This window comes from Myxocyprinus asiaticus, chromosome 22 (genome assembly GCF_019703515.2).
Source record: "Myxocyprinus asiaticus isolate MX2 ecotype Aquarium Trade chromosome 22, UBuf_Myxa_2, whole genome shotgun sequence".
Classification (NCBI taxonomy): Eukaryota; Metazoa; Chordata; class Actinopteri; order Cypriniformes; family Catostomidae; genus Myxocyprinus; species Myxocyprinus asiaticus.
The window spans coordinates 12,038,702-12,058,952 of NC_059365.1; the positions used below are offsets into that span (position 1 = coordinate 12,038,702).

The 20,251-nt window shown below is 36.9% G+C and overlaps 1 protein-coding gene across 1 annotated transcript in view; it reads left to right on the top strand.

Annotated features, from left to right (window-relative positions):
• The first annotated feature begins 2,034 nt into the window (after positions 1-2,034).
• LOC127412957 (BTB/POZ domain-containing protein KCTD16-like) overlaps positions 2,035-20,251 on the top strand; it is a 30,277-nt gene continuing 12,060 nt past the window's right edge. Inside the window, exons 1-2 of the mRNA XM_051649694.1 lie at positions 2,035-2,264; positions 2,570-3,388. Coding sequence (XP_051505654.1) covers positions 2,237-2,264; positions 2,570-3,388 — 847 coding nt within the window. The 5' untranslated portion in view covers positions 2,035-2,236. The remainder of the gene's footprint in view (positions 2,265-2,569; positions 3,389-20,251) is intronic.

A 20,251-nucleotide genomic window follows, 5' to 3' on the forward strand; every position in this document is an offset into this window, starting at 1 on the left:
TAGGAAATGTAATGCACACTGTAAAAAGTGGTAACCTGCAATTGTTACCTTAAAGGAACAGTTCACCCAAAAATGAAACTTCTCTCATTTACTCACCCTTATTCCATCCAAGTTGTGTATGACTTTCTTTCTTCTGCTGAACACAAACAAAGATTTTTAGAAGAATATTTCAGCTCTGTAGGTCCATACAATGCAAGTGAATGGGTTCCAAAACTTTGAAGGTCCAAAAGCACACAACAGCAGTATAAAAGTAATCCATACGACTCCAGTGGTTATATTCATATCTTCAGAAGTGATGTTTCTTCTGCAGAAGAAAGAAAGTCATACATATCTGGGATGGCATGAAGGTAAGTAAATTATGAGATCATTTTGATTTTTAGGTGAAATATTCCTTTAAGAAGCTACTTCTACCTGATAATGTATATCCCTTAAAATGTCTTTTGTTGGTGAAACCTAATGTAGTCAGGTTGATTCAGACATGTTAAATAATATTTTTTTACTTGAATCAAACCCGTTTATCAATAGATGTTACCACATGAAGCACATTTTTTAGGTTAACATTTGTTTTCAGTGCAGGTAACCTAAAAAATGTGCATCTAAATGTATGGATTTTAAGTATAATTAAAAATAATATTCAATACGACTGAATTAACCAGTTACTACATTAATTAACCAACCCTAACTACATTATTTACACCAATAAGTAATATTTATAGGTCATGTCCATTGCTGGGTAGAATAACTCTGAATTGTAATCTGGTACTGTTTCTGGTACTGTCAAAGTTGTTGTCAGTAACATAATCTCTTGGATTACAATTTTAAAGTAATATAATCTGATTGATTTTGGATTATTTTTGAATTACTTCTGACCTAATTCTTGTTTATTTGATGTCACATTTGAGTAGGATAAACTGTTGCTTAAATGCATTAAAGGAAACTTACTTAATGGATCAAAATATGAGAAATTATATGATTTTGTATGTTTTTTTTGTTTTGTTTTTTTTTACTCGCTATTTGTCTGTTTATGAGTGAAATAAAAAAGGCACTTAAAATGTTCTTCTGCAATTTTGGCACTACAATCCATGGTAACAAATCAGAACAGTAATATTTGAAAATTAACGTAAAAAAAAAAAACAAAAAAAAATGTTGCAAAAGTGCATTCATGTTAATTTTTTAAGCAGAGTACAAAAGCAATGTACAAACTAAAAACAACTTTATTCCAATAATGCAGTCAGCTTGGCATTTATGTGTGGATTACCGCTCCATCTTCAGTGTAATTATAGCTGGTGTCTAGGTCTGTATGTGCAATTTACTGCCTTTGCCTAAGTAATATAATCATGTAATTCATAAAAAAGTAACTGTAATCTGATTCTGAGTATTTAAAATGTAATTTAATGTAATTACAATTACCAGATTTTTGTAATCTGATTACATAATCCAGATTACATGTTATCTCTTACCCAGTACTGGTCATGTAAGGTAGAAGATAACAATGGCACATTTTCAGTTTTACAGTGAAAGAAATATAAACCGTCAGATCAGATATTATGCAATTCTCAAATTACTGTTAGTTTTATGAAGATTGTCAGATGCAGAATAACATCCATGGAAATGCTGCCTAGTAAACCAACTGGAGCCAAGTTAGAGGATCTGTCCGTGGTGCTGAAACCATGATGCATCCTGAGGTCCCCCTCAAACTAATCTCTGGATAGTCATGTGGGATCCATGTTTCATCTTAAATAATGTATTTGTCATTTTTGAACAAGTCCATACATGTCTTAGATGACATTTTTGGTTTCAGGTTTACCAATTCATATTCATATGTCTAGCACATTAATTGCATGAGTATATTAGGAAATCTGGAGAACCAGAGTGCAACGCTTGAATGTTTCCATCTGTCATTTTCCTTTAAGATGATGTAAGGCTCATCTCCCTAAGAATGGTCTCCCTCCCCCGTCTCTCCAATCCTCTCACTGCACGCTGCATTCATTCGCACTATACACTGCTGATGCTCTGGTGTGCAAGGATGCACAAACTTCCTAATGCACCCTCATTTCCAACTAGCTATCCTTTTCCTGGAATGTTTTTTTAAATGCTGGCTGGGTGTCAGACACATGTACACTAACAGTTGAAAATTTCCACAGAGAACAAGGCTCTTGAGAAGTTGAAGCTGTCTTGTCCATGCTGTTTTAATGGTTTTTATCACCAGAACTTGGACTGAAGAATTGGAGGTTACATGAGATGCACAATTTTTTCCCTCTTGGGTGAGAGCTCTTCTATTTCTACTTTTTTATTTTTAACAGAAGAAGCAATGTTGGTTCGTTAGGCACTAGACCATCTGGCAATAAATGCCCATATAAATTTGTGGGTGAGGACTAATAATCTGAGGGTGTAGTTTCGATGTACTCATACTTTGAAGCAGGTCTCAGATATGTCCACAACACAATATCTCCATTCACTTAGATGGACTGTGAACATCTAAGAGAGGGTAGGTTATGTTCCTCTTGACTTTTTGCCCACTATATACAAATAAAAAACTTTTGTAAATTTGCGTTTTTATTTTTTAAAGTGTGCTACACCAAAATGGCACTGACTGAAAATTGCCGGACTTATCAATCGCCCAAGGACACTGGATGTGCTCAGAGTTGCTCTTCGGATGTGGTTGAGCTCAATGTGGGTGGACAGGTGTACTACACTCGCTATGCCACCCTCACTAGTGTGCCAAACTCACTGCTGGGTAAATTATTCTCCACTAAAAAGGACATCTCCAACGACCTGGCCCAGGACATCAAGGGACGTTACTTTATTGACAGGGACGGATTTCTATTTAGATACGTGTTGGACTATCTCCGAGATAATAACGTCGTCCTGCCGGAATATTTTCCGGAGAAAGGGAGACTTAAAAGGGAGGCTGAGTTCTTTCAGCTACCCGAGCTCGTCAAAATCCTAACACCAGATGATTATATTCATAGTGATTTTGACGACGCGTCCCAGGGAAGCGACCAGAGATTGTTCCCTTCGTCTTACCTGGACGCGCGCGACAGGCGCTATGGCTTCCTCACGGTGGGATACAAGAGCTCGTGCGCCGGCGGGAGGGACATCGATCCTAAAACTAGAGGAATAGCCAAAATCTTCATTTGCGGAAGGGTCGGTCTGGCTAAAGAAGTTTTCGGAGACACTTTAAATGAAAACAGGGATCCCGACAGGCCATCTGAGCGATACACATCTCAATTTTATCTCAAGTTTCGCCACCTGGAGCGCGCGTTTGATATGCTCGCGGAGAGCGGATTCCACGTTGTCGCGTGCAATTCATCACTCACCACATCTCCTCACAACAGACAAACAGATGACAGATTCTGGTCCAATAATACAGAGTATGTCTTTTACCGTAAGTACAGTTTATTTCAGTTTTTCAATGCAATTAATAAGTTACAGATTACTTGGATCAAGTGAATTTGATTCAAAGACGTGACATAGCACGAAGCTGTGGGTGTCGACACTTTCTTCCGCAAGCACCACTAGGCGGCATACTCGGATAATTCGCGCAGTTCAAGTCGATTTAAAGGAATAGTTCTCCCAAAAATGAAATTCTCTAAACATCTCAGATGTGTATGACTTTCTTTCTTCTGCTGAGCACAAACAATGATTTTTAGAAAAATATCTCAGCTCTGTTGGTCCATTCACTGCAAGTGAATGGTGACCAAAACTTTGAAGCCCTAAAAAGGACATAAATGCAGCATAAAAGTCAATGGCGTAGATTTGGTTTGAACATTGAGGGGGACCAAAATGTGGATGGGGGGGGGGGGGGGGGATTGTTATGTTTCATTACAACACATTACACCATGCATAATAACAGTTGAAATTAACGCACAGAAAAATAAATAAGTATATTCAATGCAGGGATGCCACGGTGTGAGTTTTTGACAGTTAGATTACCGTCATCAATAAAAAATCACCACAGCTAAAATTATTTAATGTACTAGTTTGTTCTTGGATGATTAGTAGAGCATCCTGTCCCAAGGATGTGTTTCTTTCTGTGACTTCTGTCTGCTTGTTTACATCCGTCGTCTTCAGTCAAACAGCCGATTTAAGTCACTTTTTAGATGGATATGAGTCTGGTAGATCTAATTCCTCTGTTATATTTTGGGATTCGAGTGTTTAAGCTTCAGTTTCACGTGAATTTAAAGTTCACGTTCAGTTTGTGACACCTGGCCATTCTAAATTCAGAAAAAACCGAAATTGCACATTGTCAGCCATAGACTGTCTTGTGAGTTTTATTCCTGCAGGGGGCGCTTGACCCTTCAAAACCAAATCCTCCATTCATCCGCATTTAAACCTAAGAATGCTTTATATCCATTTGGAGACATTTTACACAGGATAGTTATTTTTTAACAAAAACTGATAATTGCAAGGATTCATACCTGTGAATAAAATCCGCCTCAGCATTGTCTATAAAAACATTTTTAAATATCCTCATCCAGTAATAATAAACGACTGTGAGTTCATGTATCCTGGCCAGCGCTGAGAAAAGTAACAGGTACCACGTGACACCGCCGTCTAGTTGGGCGATACCAACTCTTACAACGGAGGTGGGACTTCCGTTTTTTTGTCTCAATATGTCAGAATCACAGCTATGCAATTGCAAGGTATGTCATACGAAATTATTTTCAGCATTGATAAACATATATAAACAAGGACAGATGCATGATGGGGGGGGGGGGGGGGGGGGGCAAATTAACCCCTTCACAGCATTGGGGGGGTGTGTGCCCCCCGTCTCCCCCAATTCTATGCCAGTGATAAAAATAATCCATAAGACTCCAGTGGTTAATTCCATGTCTTCATGGCGATATGATAGGCGTGGGTGTGAAATAGATCAAAATTTAAGTCAATTTTTACTATCAATCTCAATTTTCACATTCTTATTTTTTTGCCGATTCACATTCTACGTTCATACCGCCACCTAGGGAGGATAATTTGTAGTGAAAACAGATTTAAATATTGGTCTGTTTCTCACCCACACCTATCATATCGCTTCTGAAGACATGAACTTAACCACTGGAGTCATATGGATTACTTTTATGCTGCCTTTATGTGCTTTTTGAGCTTCAAAGTTCTGGACACCAATCATTTGCACTGAATGGACCAACAGTGGTGAGATATTTAAAAAGAAAAGTTATTGTTTGTGTTCAGCAGAAGAAAGAATGTCACACACATCTTAGGCTGAGTAAATGATGAGAGAATTCTCATTTTTGGGTGAACTGTTCTTTTAATTCTATAATAACACTGTTTTCTGCCATCTGATATGAGTAAATCATGCTCATTTCTGTAGGGGACAGACACTTCCCTTCAAATATTAGTAGACTAGATGGAGTTTGTCCACTACTTCTTACTTCTCAGAGAAGATTCAGAAGAATCCAGTTATTTGCTGTAGAGAGAGAGAAATGGAGTGAGAGAGAGAAAGGCTTTTGAGCCAATGCAGATGATTGAGAATTCCCTGAAGTACAGATCAGGGAGATGAACAGAGTGTGGTATGAATATTTTAGTAATCTACCACAGTGATGGCCATGCCAGACACTCTCACTTTTTTCCTTTTTTTAAGTGCATATGCTGCACCTCATTTGGATATACAATTGTTCTCATGCACCTGCCTTCATTAGTGGTTCATTTGGCTCACCGTTGTCTTAAACCAAATGGATGTTGCAGCATATGGCCAATTAAAAATCACTTTGTTCTTAATTCCGAATGAGTCCCCTTGCAGAACCTAAAAAGAGTGGGGCTGGTATGACAGGGGTGCTTCTGGAGGACAGTCAGGAGATTTGGGGCGAAAGGACATATGGCTGCTTAATGATTTGTTATCTGTCATCAGTATAATTACTGCAGCGTTCAGCCCCTCCCATAGCCCACACATAATGAGGGAACTTATAACACATCAAGAGTGTTATGTTGCATTTTATTGGGATAGCATGTGATTGCCAGGCTGCTGCGTGCAGGAAACGAAAGACAAATACTATTTGCAACGCTATTTAAATTCTAGCATACAGTATCATTGCAGCATGTTTATTGTATTTATTTAGAGACCCACAGACACCCTACACCAACCCCTACCCATAAACCTAACCCTAACCTTCCTTTACAAAAATTAACCATGGTTTTACTACAGTAACCATGGTATCACCATGGTATTTTTTAGTAAAATCATAGTAACCACAAAATTAAACATGGTTACTAGGCCTATATTAAAAAAGTAGTTGTAGTAACTGCACACTGTTATACTATTCCCTTTTAGAATCAAAATCAGAATGAGCTTTATTACCAAGTATGCTTCCACATACAAGGAATTTTTCCAGTGCACAAATACAAGACAGAGATAATAATAATAAAAAAACAGAAATAGAATAAAAATAAAAAGCGAACAGAAATATAAGTATATATAGAAATACACAATAAGACAAAAATATATACATTGGCGGCCAAAAGTTTGGAATAATGAACAGATTTAGCTGTTTCAGAAGGAAATTGGTACTTTAATTCACCAAAGTGGCATTCAACTGATCACAAAGTATAGTCAGGACATTACTTATGTAAAAAACAGCACCATCACTATTTGAAAAAGTCATTTTTGATCAAATCTAGACAGGCACCAATTCCAGCAGCCATCACTCCAACACCTTATCCTTGAGTAATCATGCTAAATTGCTAATTTGCTACTAGAAAATCACTTGCCATTATATCAAACACAGTTGAAAGCTATTTGGTTTGTTAAATGAAGCTTAACATTGTCTTTGTGTTTGTTTTTGAGTTGCCACAGTATGCAATAGAATGGTATGTCTTAAGGTCAATATTAGGTTAAAAATGGCAAAAAAGAAACAGCTTTCTCTTGATACTCATCAGTCAATCATTGTTTTGAGGAATGAAGGCTAAACAATGCTTGAAATTGTCCAAAAAATGAAGACTTCATACAAAGGTGTACACTACAGTCTTCAAAGACAAAGGACAACTGGCTCTAACAAGGACAGAAAGAGATGTGGAAGGCCAGATGTACAACTAAACAAGAGGATAAGTACATCAGAGTCTCTAGTTTGAGAAATAGACACCTCATATGTCCTCAGCTGACAGCTTCATTGAATTCTACCTGCTCAACACCAGTTTCATGTACAACAGTAAAGAGAAGACTCAGGGGTGCAGGCCTTATGGGAAGAACTGCAAAGAAAAAGCCACTTTTGAAACAGAAAAAAAAAAAAAAAAAAAAGGTTAGAGTGGGCAAACAAACACAGACATTGGACAACAGATAATTGGAAAAGAGTGTTATGGATCTTAACCCCATTGAGCTTTTGTGGGATCAGCTAGACTGTAAGGTGTGTGAGAAGTGCCCGACAAGACAGCCACATCTATGGCAAGTGCTACAGGAAGTGTGGGGTGAAATGTCACCTGAGTATCTGGACAAACTGACAGCTAGAATGCCAAGGATCTGCAAAGCTGTCATTGCTGCACGTGGAGGATCTTTTGATGAGAACTCTTTGAAGTAGTTTAAGAAGTTCTGATTTTTTTTTTTCAAATTGTAATAGTAATTTTTCACATTATTAATGTCCTGACTATACATTGTGATCAGTTGAAAATCACTTTGGTGAATAAAAGTACAAATTTCTTTCCATAAGAGCAAAATCTGTACATTATTGCAAATGTTTGGCTGCCAGTGTATATAGTATCCACAAATGCAAATCTGTTATGTACATTGCAAGGGAATGTAATGCAGAAGAGGTAGGATAATTATAAATAATATGTTAAATATAAATATAATATAAACTGTGTATTGCACATAATTATAGTATAGTTTTTAACTGTTCATGAGAGGGAAAAAACTATTGTGCTTGTGCCAGACGGTTCTGGTGCTCAGTGATAGCGTCGGCCAGAAGGCAACAGTTCAGAAAGGTAGTGGGCTGGGTGAGTGGGGTCCAGAGTGATTTTTCCAGCCCTTTTTCCTCACTCTGGAAGTGTATAGTTCTTGAAGGGAGGGCAAGGGTCAACCAATAATCCGCTCAGCAGTCCGAACTGTCCTTTATAGTCTTCTGATGTCCGATTTCGTAGCTGAACCAAACCAGACAGTAATTGAAGTGCAGAGGACAGACTCAATGACTGCTGAGTAGAACTGGATTAGCAGCAGTGTGAGACTGGGCTTTTCAAATCTACAGTAAAACACATTCAAGTCGTCAGCCAGTTGTTGGTTCCCTACAGTGTAGGGGGATGGTGTCTTGTAGATAGTAATGTCTTTCAGGCCTCTTCACACTGATGCAGGGAATTTGGCTGAAAACTTGTTTTTCAGCTTCTCAGAGTAGCTTCTTTTAGCCACTTTAATTTCCTTAGTCAGTGTGTTTTTGACCTGATTATACAAGATTTTATCCCCGCTTCTGTAAGCATCCTCTTTGGCATGACGAAGCTGTCTGAGTTTTCCTGTAAACCATGGTTTGTCATTGTTGATCGTTAAATAAGTCCTAGTAGGAATGTACATATCCTCACTGAAACTGATATATGATGTTACAGTATCTGTGAGCTCATCCAGATTGGTGTCTACAGCTTCAAAAACAGTCAAACAGTCAAAGCAGGCTTGTAGTTCCAGCTTTTTATTGATTTAAAAACAACAGCTACGTTTCGAACAAAATGATGTTCATCAGGCCTGTTGCAGTAGCTGTTGTAATTTTTCAGTTCTAATTCAATGCTTTTTGCCTTGATCCGGCACCTGTTGAAGTAGTGTTGAATGTGCGTGCATTTCCTCTCTTTACTAGGCTTATATTAGCACCATATTACTGTAGTAACACCATGGTTAGTTGCATCAAATCTATGGTTTCTGCCAAAAAACGTGGTTACTACAATATTACTATAGTAAAAATATTTTTATATTCTTTTTATTTATTATTATAAGTAGTATTAATGAAAATATTAAGAGTCAGGAAACAGAATGGGAAAAAGAGTGGGACAAAGGCGGATTCGAACCTGGGTCGCCCACACGAAAAGGCACAGTTGCACCAGCGTTATGCCCCACGCCACTGCAGTGCTGGCATCACAGTTCACCTGGTATTTCTAGTGATGCCTGAAATTGTATGTATATAGATTGAGTCAGGTCTTTAAGCAAAAAGTGGAAATCATCACATCCCAGGGGCACAGGAAGGATTTGAAAGCGGGGGGAGACATATAAATGCGTGAATCAGTGAAAAGCACTTATTATCTCCGCAACTGTCTTAGTTATAATAATTGCTATGTTCCTGCCACTACGTATTTAAAAAAAAAGGATAACTTACAGCACCTTACAGGCATGAAAAATTTTTAGCATTCACTATAAGCCTTGGTTTCAATAATCATGATTTAATTCTTATCAAATCATGTATTTATCTATCAGTTTACATTTCAAATTGTATAAATGACACTCCAACCTGCACCATTCTGTTTACAGCAGGACTGCTGGAAGGTTCTTGTTTCTCTTCTGAGTTTGTTAGCTCTTGAATCCCATGGTGAAATTAACCAGTTGCTTTTTACAGGCCTGACTGCCTTCTCTTGTGCTGTTACTTCTCAGAACATCACACAAATGACACATTTTACCAATTTAAACGGCCCAAGAGATTGGTAATATATCACTTGTGGTCAAAGGGTTCGCTGTCTCTCTTTTTTTTACACTTTCATGTGGCTCCACACTCATTTTGTCTCTCACTTGCTTATTTTATGTTGCTCAGTCATCCTCTTTCTATATGGTTATTTACTTAAAGGAATAATTCACCCAAAAATGAAAATTCTCTCATCATTTACTCACCCTCATGCCATCCCAGATGTGTATGACATTCTTTCTTCTGCTGAACACAAACGAAGATTTTTAGAAGAACATTTCAGCTCTGTAGGTCCATACAATGCAAGTGAATGGTGACCAAAATTTTGAAGGTTCAAAAGCACATAAAAGCAGCATAAATGTAATTCATAAGCAGCGTTGGGTGTAACACGTTACAAAGTAATGTTACTGTAATTAAGTTACTTTTTCCTTGAAAAAGTAAAGTATGGCATTACTCTTTTATTACAGTTTAATTACAGTTACTTATGCTGTACCTGCGTTACATACTGTATAGACTTTCAACAATTCTATATAAAACAATATTGAATTGAAAATTGAAATTTAAGGTCTAATGATAACATTTGTTTTCTGATTCAGTGCGGCCCCTTTAAATGCACTGGCAATATGCCTGAGTGCATGAGCTCACGCCACTATGGGTGATACCACTTATTTTCTTTTTGATCCAATACCAATAATTTCAAGTCCAATATTGTCGATACCAGTACCAACAATACTTCTATTAAATGTCTTTTTTTGTGATTTCTTGTGATAAATTGGGTATGTAAGGCTGGCACCAGAATGTCTACGCCCAAAAGGTGCTATTTCCGGGAAAAGTCAAAGAACTCTGAAGAGTACTTAATCACATGTTTCAAAGGTCTACTTACAACCTCCTAAACTGTAAACCAAATCCTGAATAACATCAAACACACACATTTGAAATAACAATAGAATCGTTTGGTACTTAAGTAGAGATGACAAAGGAATCGGGGAGTCTGTAGTCAGATCTCCCGTACAATTGCTGTGTGTAGTTTTCTCTACCAGGTATGCAATTCTTATTCCTTATGTTTCGATAAATGTTAAAATTTGACTTATTATTGTCTAATTGGAATTTATGAATGTATTATTTTACCTAGTAAATAAATTGTTACATTTGAGTTTATTCTGATTTATTCTGAAATTATTGTTTTAGTAGATTACGTTAAGCCCATGTTTCCGCAAATCTTCGACCAGGTAAGTAGCTGACTAAAGCTCAGTTCTGAGTGGAGCATGGGGCACACCGACTGAGACTTTAGAGCTCCAACTAACAAATTGGCATTAGTTCAAGTGTACTTAGAGTGTACAGTCTCGATATGGAATTTCCGTTATGGACAACATGAGGCCTAAATAGGGTGAAGTCTAAACCTCTGATTATTGTAATATTTTCTAGCTAAGTGTACATAGGAAACTATGGCATGATTATATAAAGCTGTTTTAACTTGGGTATAACTTGGGTATAAATATATCTTTGTAAATTTAGTGGTCATGACCTCATGGGTCATGGGTAGAAATAATGTTACTCTAATTAAGTGTTTACTATCTAAGGGGACTAAACAAAATACTTTTAGATAAAAGGGCAAGCATGAGCAGCCATCTAATTAGTGTTTAGTCAGTTACTGTTTTAATGACCAATACTGCCTTATTTGTGACCGTGAGAGCCGCATACACGGCCGGCGAGAGACTCTCTAAGCGACAGGAATCCGAATGAACGAGTACAATATAAAATAGAGTTAAATACGATGATCAAATGTTAAACCAAATTTAATAATAATAATTAAGATTGGAACATTAATATATCCTTGGAAACGTTTATAATTGGAGTCAGATAAAATAAACGGGGATCATAAAACGAATAATATAGTTATTTAATTGGAACGAAATAACTTAAACTTAATGTGCACGATAAGACAGAACGCGCAGGAGACCTTCAGCCACGCCATTGGATACCGTCCTTGGGCCATTGGGTGGCCTCCACCTTACAGGTAATTTAAAATATAATTTCTAGTCATAAATCAAGTCATTGTTTTAGTAATGTTTTACATTTGTGAGCCTAAACAGAAAATTATTAGACTTCTGTTTTGTTTACCCTTACAAAAATTAACCATGGTTTCACTACAGTAACTATAGTTTAACCATGGGATTTAGTTAAACCATAGTTACCACACAATTAACTATGGTTACTACTACAATATTTCTGTAGTAAAACCATGGTTAACTATTTTTTTAAAATTACTTATTAACAACAATTACACACAATTATAAGGAATAAGAAATGTCACCTTTAGATATGTTGTTATTTTCGCGTGAATTTACTCCAGAAGCATTGTAGTAGTGTCTGAAGAGGTGGGCATACTGTGAATTTATGAAAGACCCCTCTCGATCTCTAAAATTAATTTACATTTATATACAGTACATATGTAAAATGTAAAAAAGATTTTTATTGTATTTTTTTTTCCATAAAAAAACAACAACAACAACAACAACAAAAAGACTGTTGTAATTGTAGTCCCACATAAACTTACAAAATGTATATCCGGGTAAGTTTCTTGCTGGCATGCTAAGAAACCATGGTATGGTAACTGGATGTTAAATATGTATTTAAAATAATTGGTGTCATTAATGCTTCTTTTATTAGGCTACTATGAAAATGGTAATACTTTATTATTACTCTAATGAACTAATTCATAATATGCAATAAACTTAAGCATTTTATAGCTCATAAGAATGTAGTAATGTTCACAACACATTATCTTTTATTACCATGTATAGCCTACATAAAAATTAATGGTTATTTGTTTTATTTGTGTACTATTATGTGCTTTTCTGTGTATAGTGAAATTGTTTTCCTACTTAGAAATATACATTTAAATTATTTGATATCACGAGAAAAAGGCACCACTGACAGTAGTAAAAGGCAAAAAACATCAAAAACTAGCAGGGGTGCAATAACACACAGTATTTTCACAAAGTTTAATAACATTAGTTAAATTGAAATGTGTAGGTGTGTGTATATATATATATATATATATATATATATATATATATATATATATATATATATATATATATATATACGTTTAGCAGGGAAATACATTTACAGTGCAAATTATGGTTACTCCAGGGATACTTGTGCATCAGTTGCTGGAAATGTCCCTTACTGAAATGGAAAATATTATTGGTTCGCAAATATTCAATCGCATCTGAAATTAATGTTCTGATTGGTGGATCAGCTTAGTCAGACTGTCTGTCTTGCACTCCCGCAGCTCTGTACGCATTTAGAGAGAATTTCTGTACATATAAATATATATATATATATATATATATATACAATTCACTAAAAAGTGCTGCGGCATCGCGTTAGTAGATTAAAAAAGTTCCAGGTCAAAAGACTACTCGTTGTTCTGGCGGCCAGACGTATCATCATTTATTTCAGGTGGGCATACTCAAAATCCTAAGAAAGATAGGTGGGCATATGGTGTATGCCTGCATATGCCCTAGACTAGGCTACACTACTGTCCAGAAGCTGTTTCTCTGATTTTTTTATCATTATCTCACGCTAGACGGACGTCTTTAACTGCTGCGGAGCGTCTTGCTGTTTCATTCAAGTCTCACGCAGAACTGATGGATTTTAGACACTGTGTCAAGTTATAATGAGCTTCAATATTTAAAAATGCACCTCGAGAAACCTGCGTTCTGCTTCATTTGTTGCGCTGCGTCTAGCTTGTTTTTAGTCCTTTGTCGGTGTCATTAAGATTCAATGTTCTGAAGAAGTTCACGTGTCAACGAGGACATCATATGACTTGCACCGTTACACATGATTCCAGATGGTAAAGTTTCAGTCCAAGTAAAGTTTCAACGCATGATAAACGGTAAGCCAATATTTTTCCCCTTCTGCTCTGGTGTGCTGAGGGGCCGCTGTGCCTTGTTAAATCTGTTTACTGTTACTATACTGTTACGAATGTTGCCTACGATCAGGGGTGCTTTAAGGTACCTCTGGGCCCATGGGCTTTCTGGTCCGCTAAGGCCCCCTTCAAGTGCTGCGCATTGAACGAGCACTACATAGACACCTTCAACGGTTGCGCACTGTCACCATGTCAACAACCGCGACTTCAGCTGAAAGCACTTATACGCGCTCCTCCCGCTGGGCCCCATGGGAGTTGTAGGCCCCTGGGCTTCAGCCCTTATAATCCCGTGCATTAATGCGCCCCTGCCTATGAATACTATGAATGCAACAAATGTACTTGCTTGGAGAAGAAATTATAAAGAGAGTGATCAATTTTGATTAACAGATTTTATTAACCATTTAGGAACAGTTTAAGAACAGTTCAAGAGTAATTTATTTGATGTTATAGGATTTATTTGAAAGAATTAAAAGAATATTTTGATGTATATCCTTTTATTGTCCATCTGGTCAAAGTTAATATGTGTTTTAGAAAAGTAATTAGTAATGAGTAATTTAATTACATTTCAGACAGAGTAATAAATACACATGTAGAAGATGCAATTAGTAATGAATTACTTTTTTGGAGTAACTTACCCAACAATGTGAAAATAAGACTTCAGTGAATAAATCTTTTCAAAAGCGATATGATAAGTGTGGGTGAGAAACAGATCAATATTTTATGTCCTTTTTTACTATCAATCTCCACTTTCACATTCTTCTTCTTTTGTTTTTGTTTCTACTGGGCAGGGAGGAGAATGTATAGTAAAAAAGGACTTTAATATTATCTGTTTCTCACCCACACTGATCATATCGCTTCTGAAGATATGGATTTAACCACTGGAGTCAAATGGGTTACTTTTATGCTCCATTTATGTGCTTTTTGGAGATTCAAAATTTTGGTCACCATTCACTTCCATTGTGAGGACATACAGAGCTGAAATATTCTTCTAAAAATATTTGTTTGTGTTCAGCATAAGAAAGAAATTCATACATCTGGGATGGCATGAAGGTGAGTAAATGATGAGAGAGTTTTCATTTTTGGATGAACTATCCCTTTAATCATTTAGCATGCCTTCTGCAGGTTGTTGACATTTTTTCTGCATTATTTGTACCAACTGCTCAGTTTTGTCTCTGCATTAATTAATAGTTGTGATTAATGGCCAAAGATCACAGCCACCATGATTTCTGCTAAGCAGAGAAATAAATTGCTTAAGCATCCTGCAATTCATAAACCTCTCCCACATATTCACATTTCATAGCTGCATTCTGATGGAACTCATTTTCAGATTTTTTTCCCCCTCTCTTTATTTATTGCATGGATCAAACATAACATTAAATTTTGACTCTAAATTTTTATGCTGTTGTAAGGCTCAGAGATCTACAGTAAATAGTTTAAATTCCAAACACGTACACTGATAATGAAAAAAAAACAGAATATGTAAAATACTGACACTTTTTTCATCCCCTATAGTAAGTTCATACAACACAAGAATAAGTAAATAAATATTTGGCCTTTCTCATGCAATGTTTTGTGAAAGCATTTATTACTGACAGGGTTGGAAGTAACGGAATACATGTAACGGGATTACGTATTTAAAATACAAAATATAAGTAACTGTATTCCACTACAGTTACAATCGAAATCATTGGTAATTAGAATACAGTTACATTCAAAAAGTATTTTGATTACTGAAGAGATTACTTTGTATTTTATTGTCATTTGTTTCATTTAATATTTAGTCCTTTCAGATGGAAAACATTTATACATATAAATGATGCGATCCAAAGTGCATTTGAACAGTGGTGAAACACTTTCTTATGATGTGTTACATTCATACGAGCAGACAGAGAAGTAAGTTTGAAGTAAGTTTGGAGCAGAAGAAATAGAAATAAACCTTGTGTAGATTGTCAGCTTTACGCTAAGCTAAAATGCTATTTCTAGCCATTTTACATGCACGTTACCAGACACAATCATATTTGTTTATCAAGAAAATTCACGTTGGATCATAATTTCTTTTTTTCTAGGAAGACCTTTGATATTAGGGCAAAAATCTTATTCTTGATAATAATTTTTGTATTGTTTTCCTGTAAAAATATCTAAAAATCCTTAAAACAAGATCAGTTTGATTTATCTTGTTTTAGAAACAACACTGCATAAGATATTTAGGTTTTTCAGAGAATGTATTTTTAACATGTGTATTTTGTCTTACTGTACTGGCAGAGTTTTTATAGTCAAAACAAGTGAAAAAATTCTACCAGTGCTGAAGAAGTAATCCAAAGTATTTAGAATATGTTACTGATCTTGAGTAATCTAACAGAATATGTTACAAATTACATTTTACAGCATGTATTCTGTAATCTGTAGTGGAATACATTTCAAAAGTAACCCTCCCAAACCTGGTTACTGATGATTTTTGCTGTTTAGATCATTATCGGTAACAATATATCATCAAATTGACTGGTCTACCCTTCTGACCATTAAGGACCATAACAGTATAGCTAATTATTTACATCACAATCATGCTTGAAAGCTTTTTAATTACAAAGCTGTCAGATGTTTCTTAAGGTCACCTTCTCTGATGCTTAATAAGATTGATAATATATGAAAAGTTTTGTTGTCTTAAAGCAGAACAGAAAGGCAATGAATTTCACCTGAAGCTGATGCAGCGTGAATAATTGTCTCTAAATTCAAAACCTAGAATCTAGATTAGATTAAGTCTTACATTACATGATTTTGTATTTCATGTAACACAACATCATGACACAGCCTGCCACATTGTTTCCAGACCAGTGCAGCTTTGACATTAGTGGGGGAGAGTCAAGTGTGGATCAGGGATTGTATTAGGCCCACAGCACACAGTTTGCAAGCTGGGCAACTAAGCTTGTCAAAATACGACATGGTTAGAGAGAGTAAGAGAGAGGGAGAGAGAGTCAGAGAGAGAAAGCTTATTTTGGCTATATCCTCCCAGAACCTCATGTGAATATGTAGTTTCTATTATGACTGTGAATGCAAGTGATTTACAGTCATTATTGAACTGGCACAGAGATGACAGCCGGGTAAAGAAAATCAATCATGTCACAACTAAGGGATTTGAGATGGGGCAGATCCAAACTGCTGTATGGATAGAGCCACTTGGCCACCTGAGATGGAAGGCGAATCAAGAACAGAGAAAGCAGTCCAAGAGATTCCCCAAACAGAACCAGCCCTATCCAGCATGTTAATGGTTTTCATGCTCAAGAGAGCTGTGAAATTACATAGGCATTGAACTGAGGCTCGGAACATGGCATTGATGCTTTGGCTGTATTAGACAAAACCTGCTGCAATTGCTGTTTAGTTTCACTGTAAGCCACGTTTTATGATTAAGTTTTCCCAGTTTTTCTGAGCTTATTAATAGGACTTTTGGCAAAATCTTGTAATATGTGTATACATAAAGAGCAAGAGAGGTCCTAAATGTCTACTACATTCATACATGTATACATTCTATGAATGTTCCATGTTAAATGCAACTTAAGCTCTCGATAACCCTAACCCTAAGTTAACCCTAACCTGTCCCTAACCCTAATGTCTTTTGGCTATACTTTCTAAACCATTTGACTTTTAACGTTTATTCCAGTGCAATACCTCGCCTCATACACTTTCATTGTAAATGCATTACTGAAATGGCATGGATGGTGTTGTCTGTTGATAGAGCTTAACTTATATTGAACTCTGAACATTCCTCTAAAGACAGCAGGCTAAGAGAATCAATCAAACCATCAAAGTGTTACAAAATGCTGAGGAGATACTGAAGAGATTTGTAAATTTTTCTTTTGCATTTCATCATAAAAAAAAAATTGCTTAATTTGTTTGGCCTAACTGTGGTTAAGATATTCAAATGCTACCATATACAGTGGCCCTGAACACTGAAGCCACACTTAGGTTACAAAATATCAAACCAAATGGCAAATGATGCTAGATATTTTCTCAGAACTAACTTCACTTTTCTGAGCCATTTTTTTTTTCTGATAATGTTTTTTATTTTTATTGATTATATAGATAACAAAAAAAAAAAAAAAAAAAAAAAAAATATATATATATATATATATATATATATATATATATATATATATATATATATATATATATATATATATATATTATTTGTTTTGTCACAGTCTGTCTCCCTCATTTTCTTCAAGGACACTTATTTTGAGGTTTTCCACTGGACTGCATTTCCCATAGTTCACTGCCCTAATCACTTCCATCTGTTTCTTATCCTCACCTGTATCCTATTCCCTCATTAGTTCCTTTTGTATATATGTCCTCTAGTTTTATCCACTCCTTTGTCAGTCCTTGAAGTGTTACATTGAGTTAGTGAAGTGTTGTGTTAAGATTTATTGTTAGTTCCACTCCAGCGATTACTATTGTTAAGATTTTTTGTGTGTTCTACTCCAGTGTTTGTTCTACTCCTGCATTTGTTCCACTCCAGCGATTGTCATTAAAGGATTTAAAGATTCTACTCCTGCATCTCCTCTCTTTCTCTTCCACTCCTTAGACGCCAACGTTACATATATATACAGAATCAGCGTTTAACCCCACCCTGACCCTTAACAACATCCCTGTGGCCACCTATGATTATAGACACACACACACAAAATAATATATATATAATCGCACAGATTTAAAACTAAACTTCTCTCTCCACTGCCCTTCCCCGAGAGCCCTCCAAAAACGCCAAATAGCTGCCCCATTTCCCATCAAATGAATCCCGACTCCGCACCATTCTTTTTTTTCTTTTTCTTTTTTTGGATTTTCTCCCCTTTTTCTCCCCAATTTGGAATGCCCAATTCCCAATGCACTCTAAGTCCTTGTGGTGGCATAGTGACTCACCTCAATCTGGGTGGCGGAGGACAAATCTTGCCTCCGCGTTTGAGACCGTCAACCTACGCATCTTATCACATGGCTTGTTGAGCGCGCTACTGCGGAGACATAGCGCGTGTGGAGGCTTCACGCTATTCTCCATGGCATCCACGCTCAACTCACCACGTGCCCCACTGAGAGCGAACCACATTATAGCGACCACGAGGGGATTACCCCATGTGACTGTACCCTCCCTAGCAACCGGGCCAATTTGGTTGCTTAGGAGACCTGGCTGGAGTCACTCAGCACGCCCTGGATTCAAACTCGCGACTCCAGGTGTGGTAGTCAGTGTCAGTACTCATTGAGCTACTCAGGCCCCCCTCTGTGCACAATTCTTGAAATGAGGGCACTCCAGACAGCTTCCATCCCCTTAAAACAATTTGTCTGCCGATCATGACACTGGTTAGAACCCAGTTTTTGATGTGTTTATCTCCTATATTGATGACCACCCCATTTCCTAAAATACAGAGTTTGTGGCTAAATGAAATTTGAGTGCCCAATACATCACACATAAAACTCTGAACCTTCAACCAAAATTCTTGGATCTTAACACACCACCAAAAAACATGGGTTGTGTCTCCATCTTCTGATTAGCATCACCAGCAGGTGGGTGTGTCTTTAAGACCAAGCCTATACAATCTAGAGGGGGTCCAATAGAATCTGTGTAAAATCTTGAATTGCATAAGGTGCACCCTTGCATCTCCAGATGCAGACTTGACATTTTTTAGAATCCTAGCCCACACTCCTTCCTCCAATACCAAGATTAAATCTTTTTCCCATAATCTCTTGACAGAAGTAACAGCTCTGTCCCCCAGAAACTGAATTAGCAGGGAGTAATACACTGATGCCTCATGACCTTTTCCAAAAGCAGTAATCACCATTCCCAGAGTATCTGTCGCTTTAGGGGGGTTTATGCTACTCCCAAAAATAGTACAGAGTAGGTGGCGAGCTGTAAATACCTAAAGAACTGAGATCTGGGAATCCCAAAATGTTGAACCAAATTTTCAAAAGATCTCAACACTCCACTCTCATATAGGTCACCGAGTGTATTAACCTCCCTCACAATCCACTCTGACCAGCAGAAAGTTGGACTTTTCGAGGCAGCATTTAAATAAATGTCAGAATTAAACACTCTGGACACTTTTGTCCATACCGAGTGTAAATGCGAGATAACGGGGTGTAACTTAACTTTTCCGATTAGTTTGATAGAAAGGCTTTGCAATGGCGAAATAGGGGCAAGAAATTCCTGTTCAATACTAAACCAGGGAGGGGCTCTCTCAGGTGGAAGCGGCCAATGAGCCAAATGTCTGAGACTGAATGCATAATAATAAAACAAAATCTTGAGTAGGCCTAGCCCACCTTTGTCAATCGGCCTATGCAACTTATTGAAATGTAATCTGGGACGTTTACCATTCCAAATGATGGACTTCGCTATGCTATCAAATAGCTTGAAATAAGAGAGGGGGACATCTACAGGGAGAGATTGTAGCAGGTAGTTGAATTTTGGAATACAATTCATTTTAATAACATTAACCTTCCCAATCATAGATAAATGTAATGAAGCCCACCTGTCCACATCGCTCGAAAATCTTTTTAGGGTCAAAATTGACTCTTAACTAAATCACACAAATTTGCTGGGAATAAAATGCCCAAATATTTAATGCCCTGTTTGGGCCACTGGAAGGCGCCCAGCTGAAAAGCCGTTACTGGGCAGTACACTGTCAGAGCCAAAGCTTCGGATTTAGACCAATTGGCTCTGTATCCTGAGAACTTAGAAAAT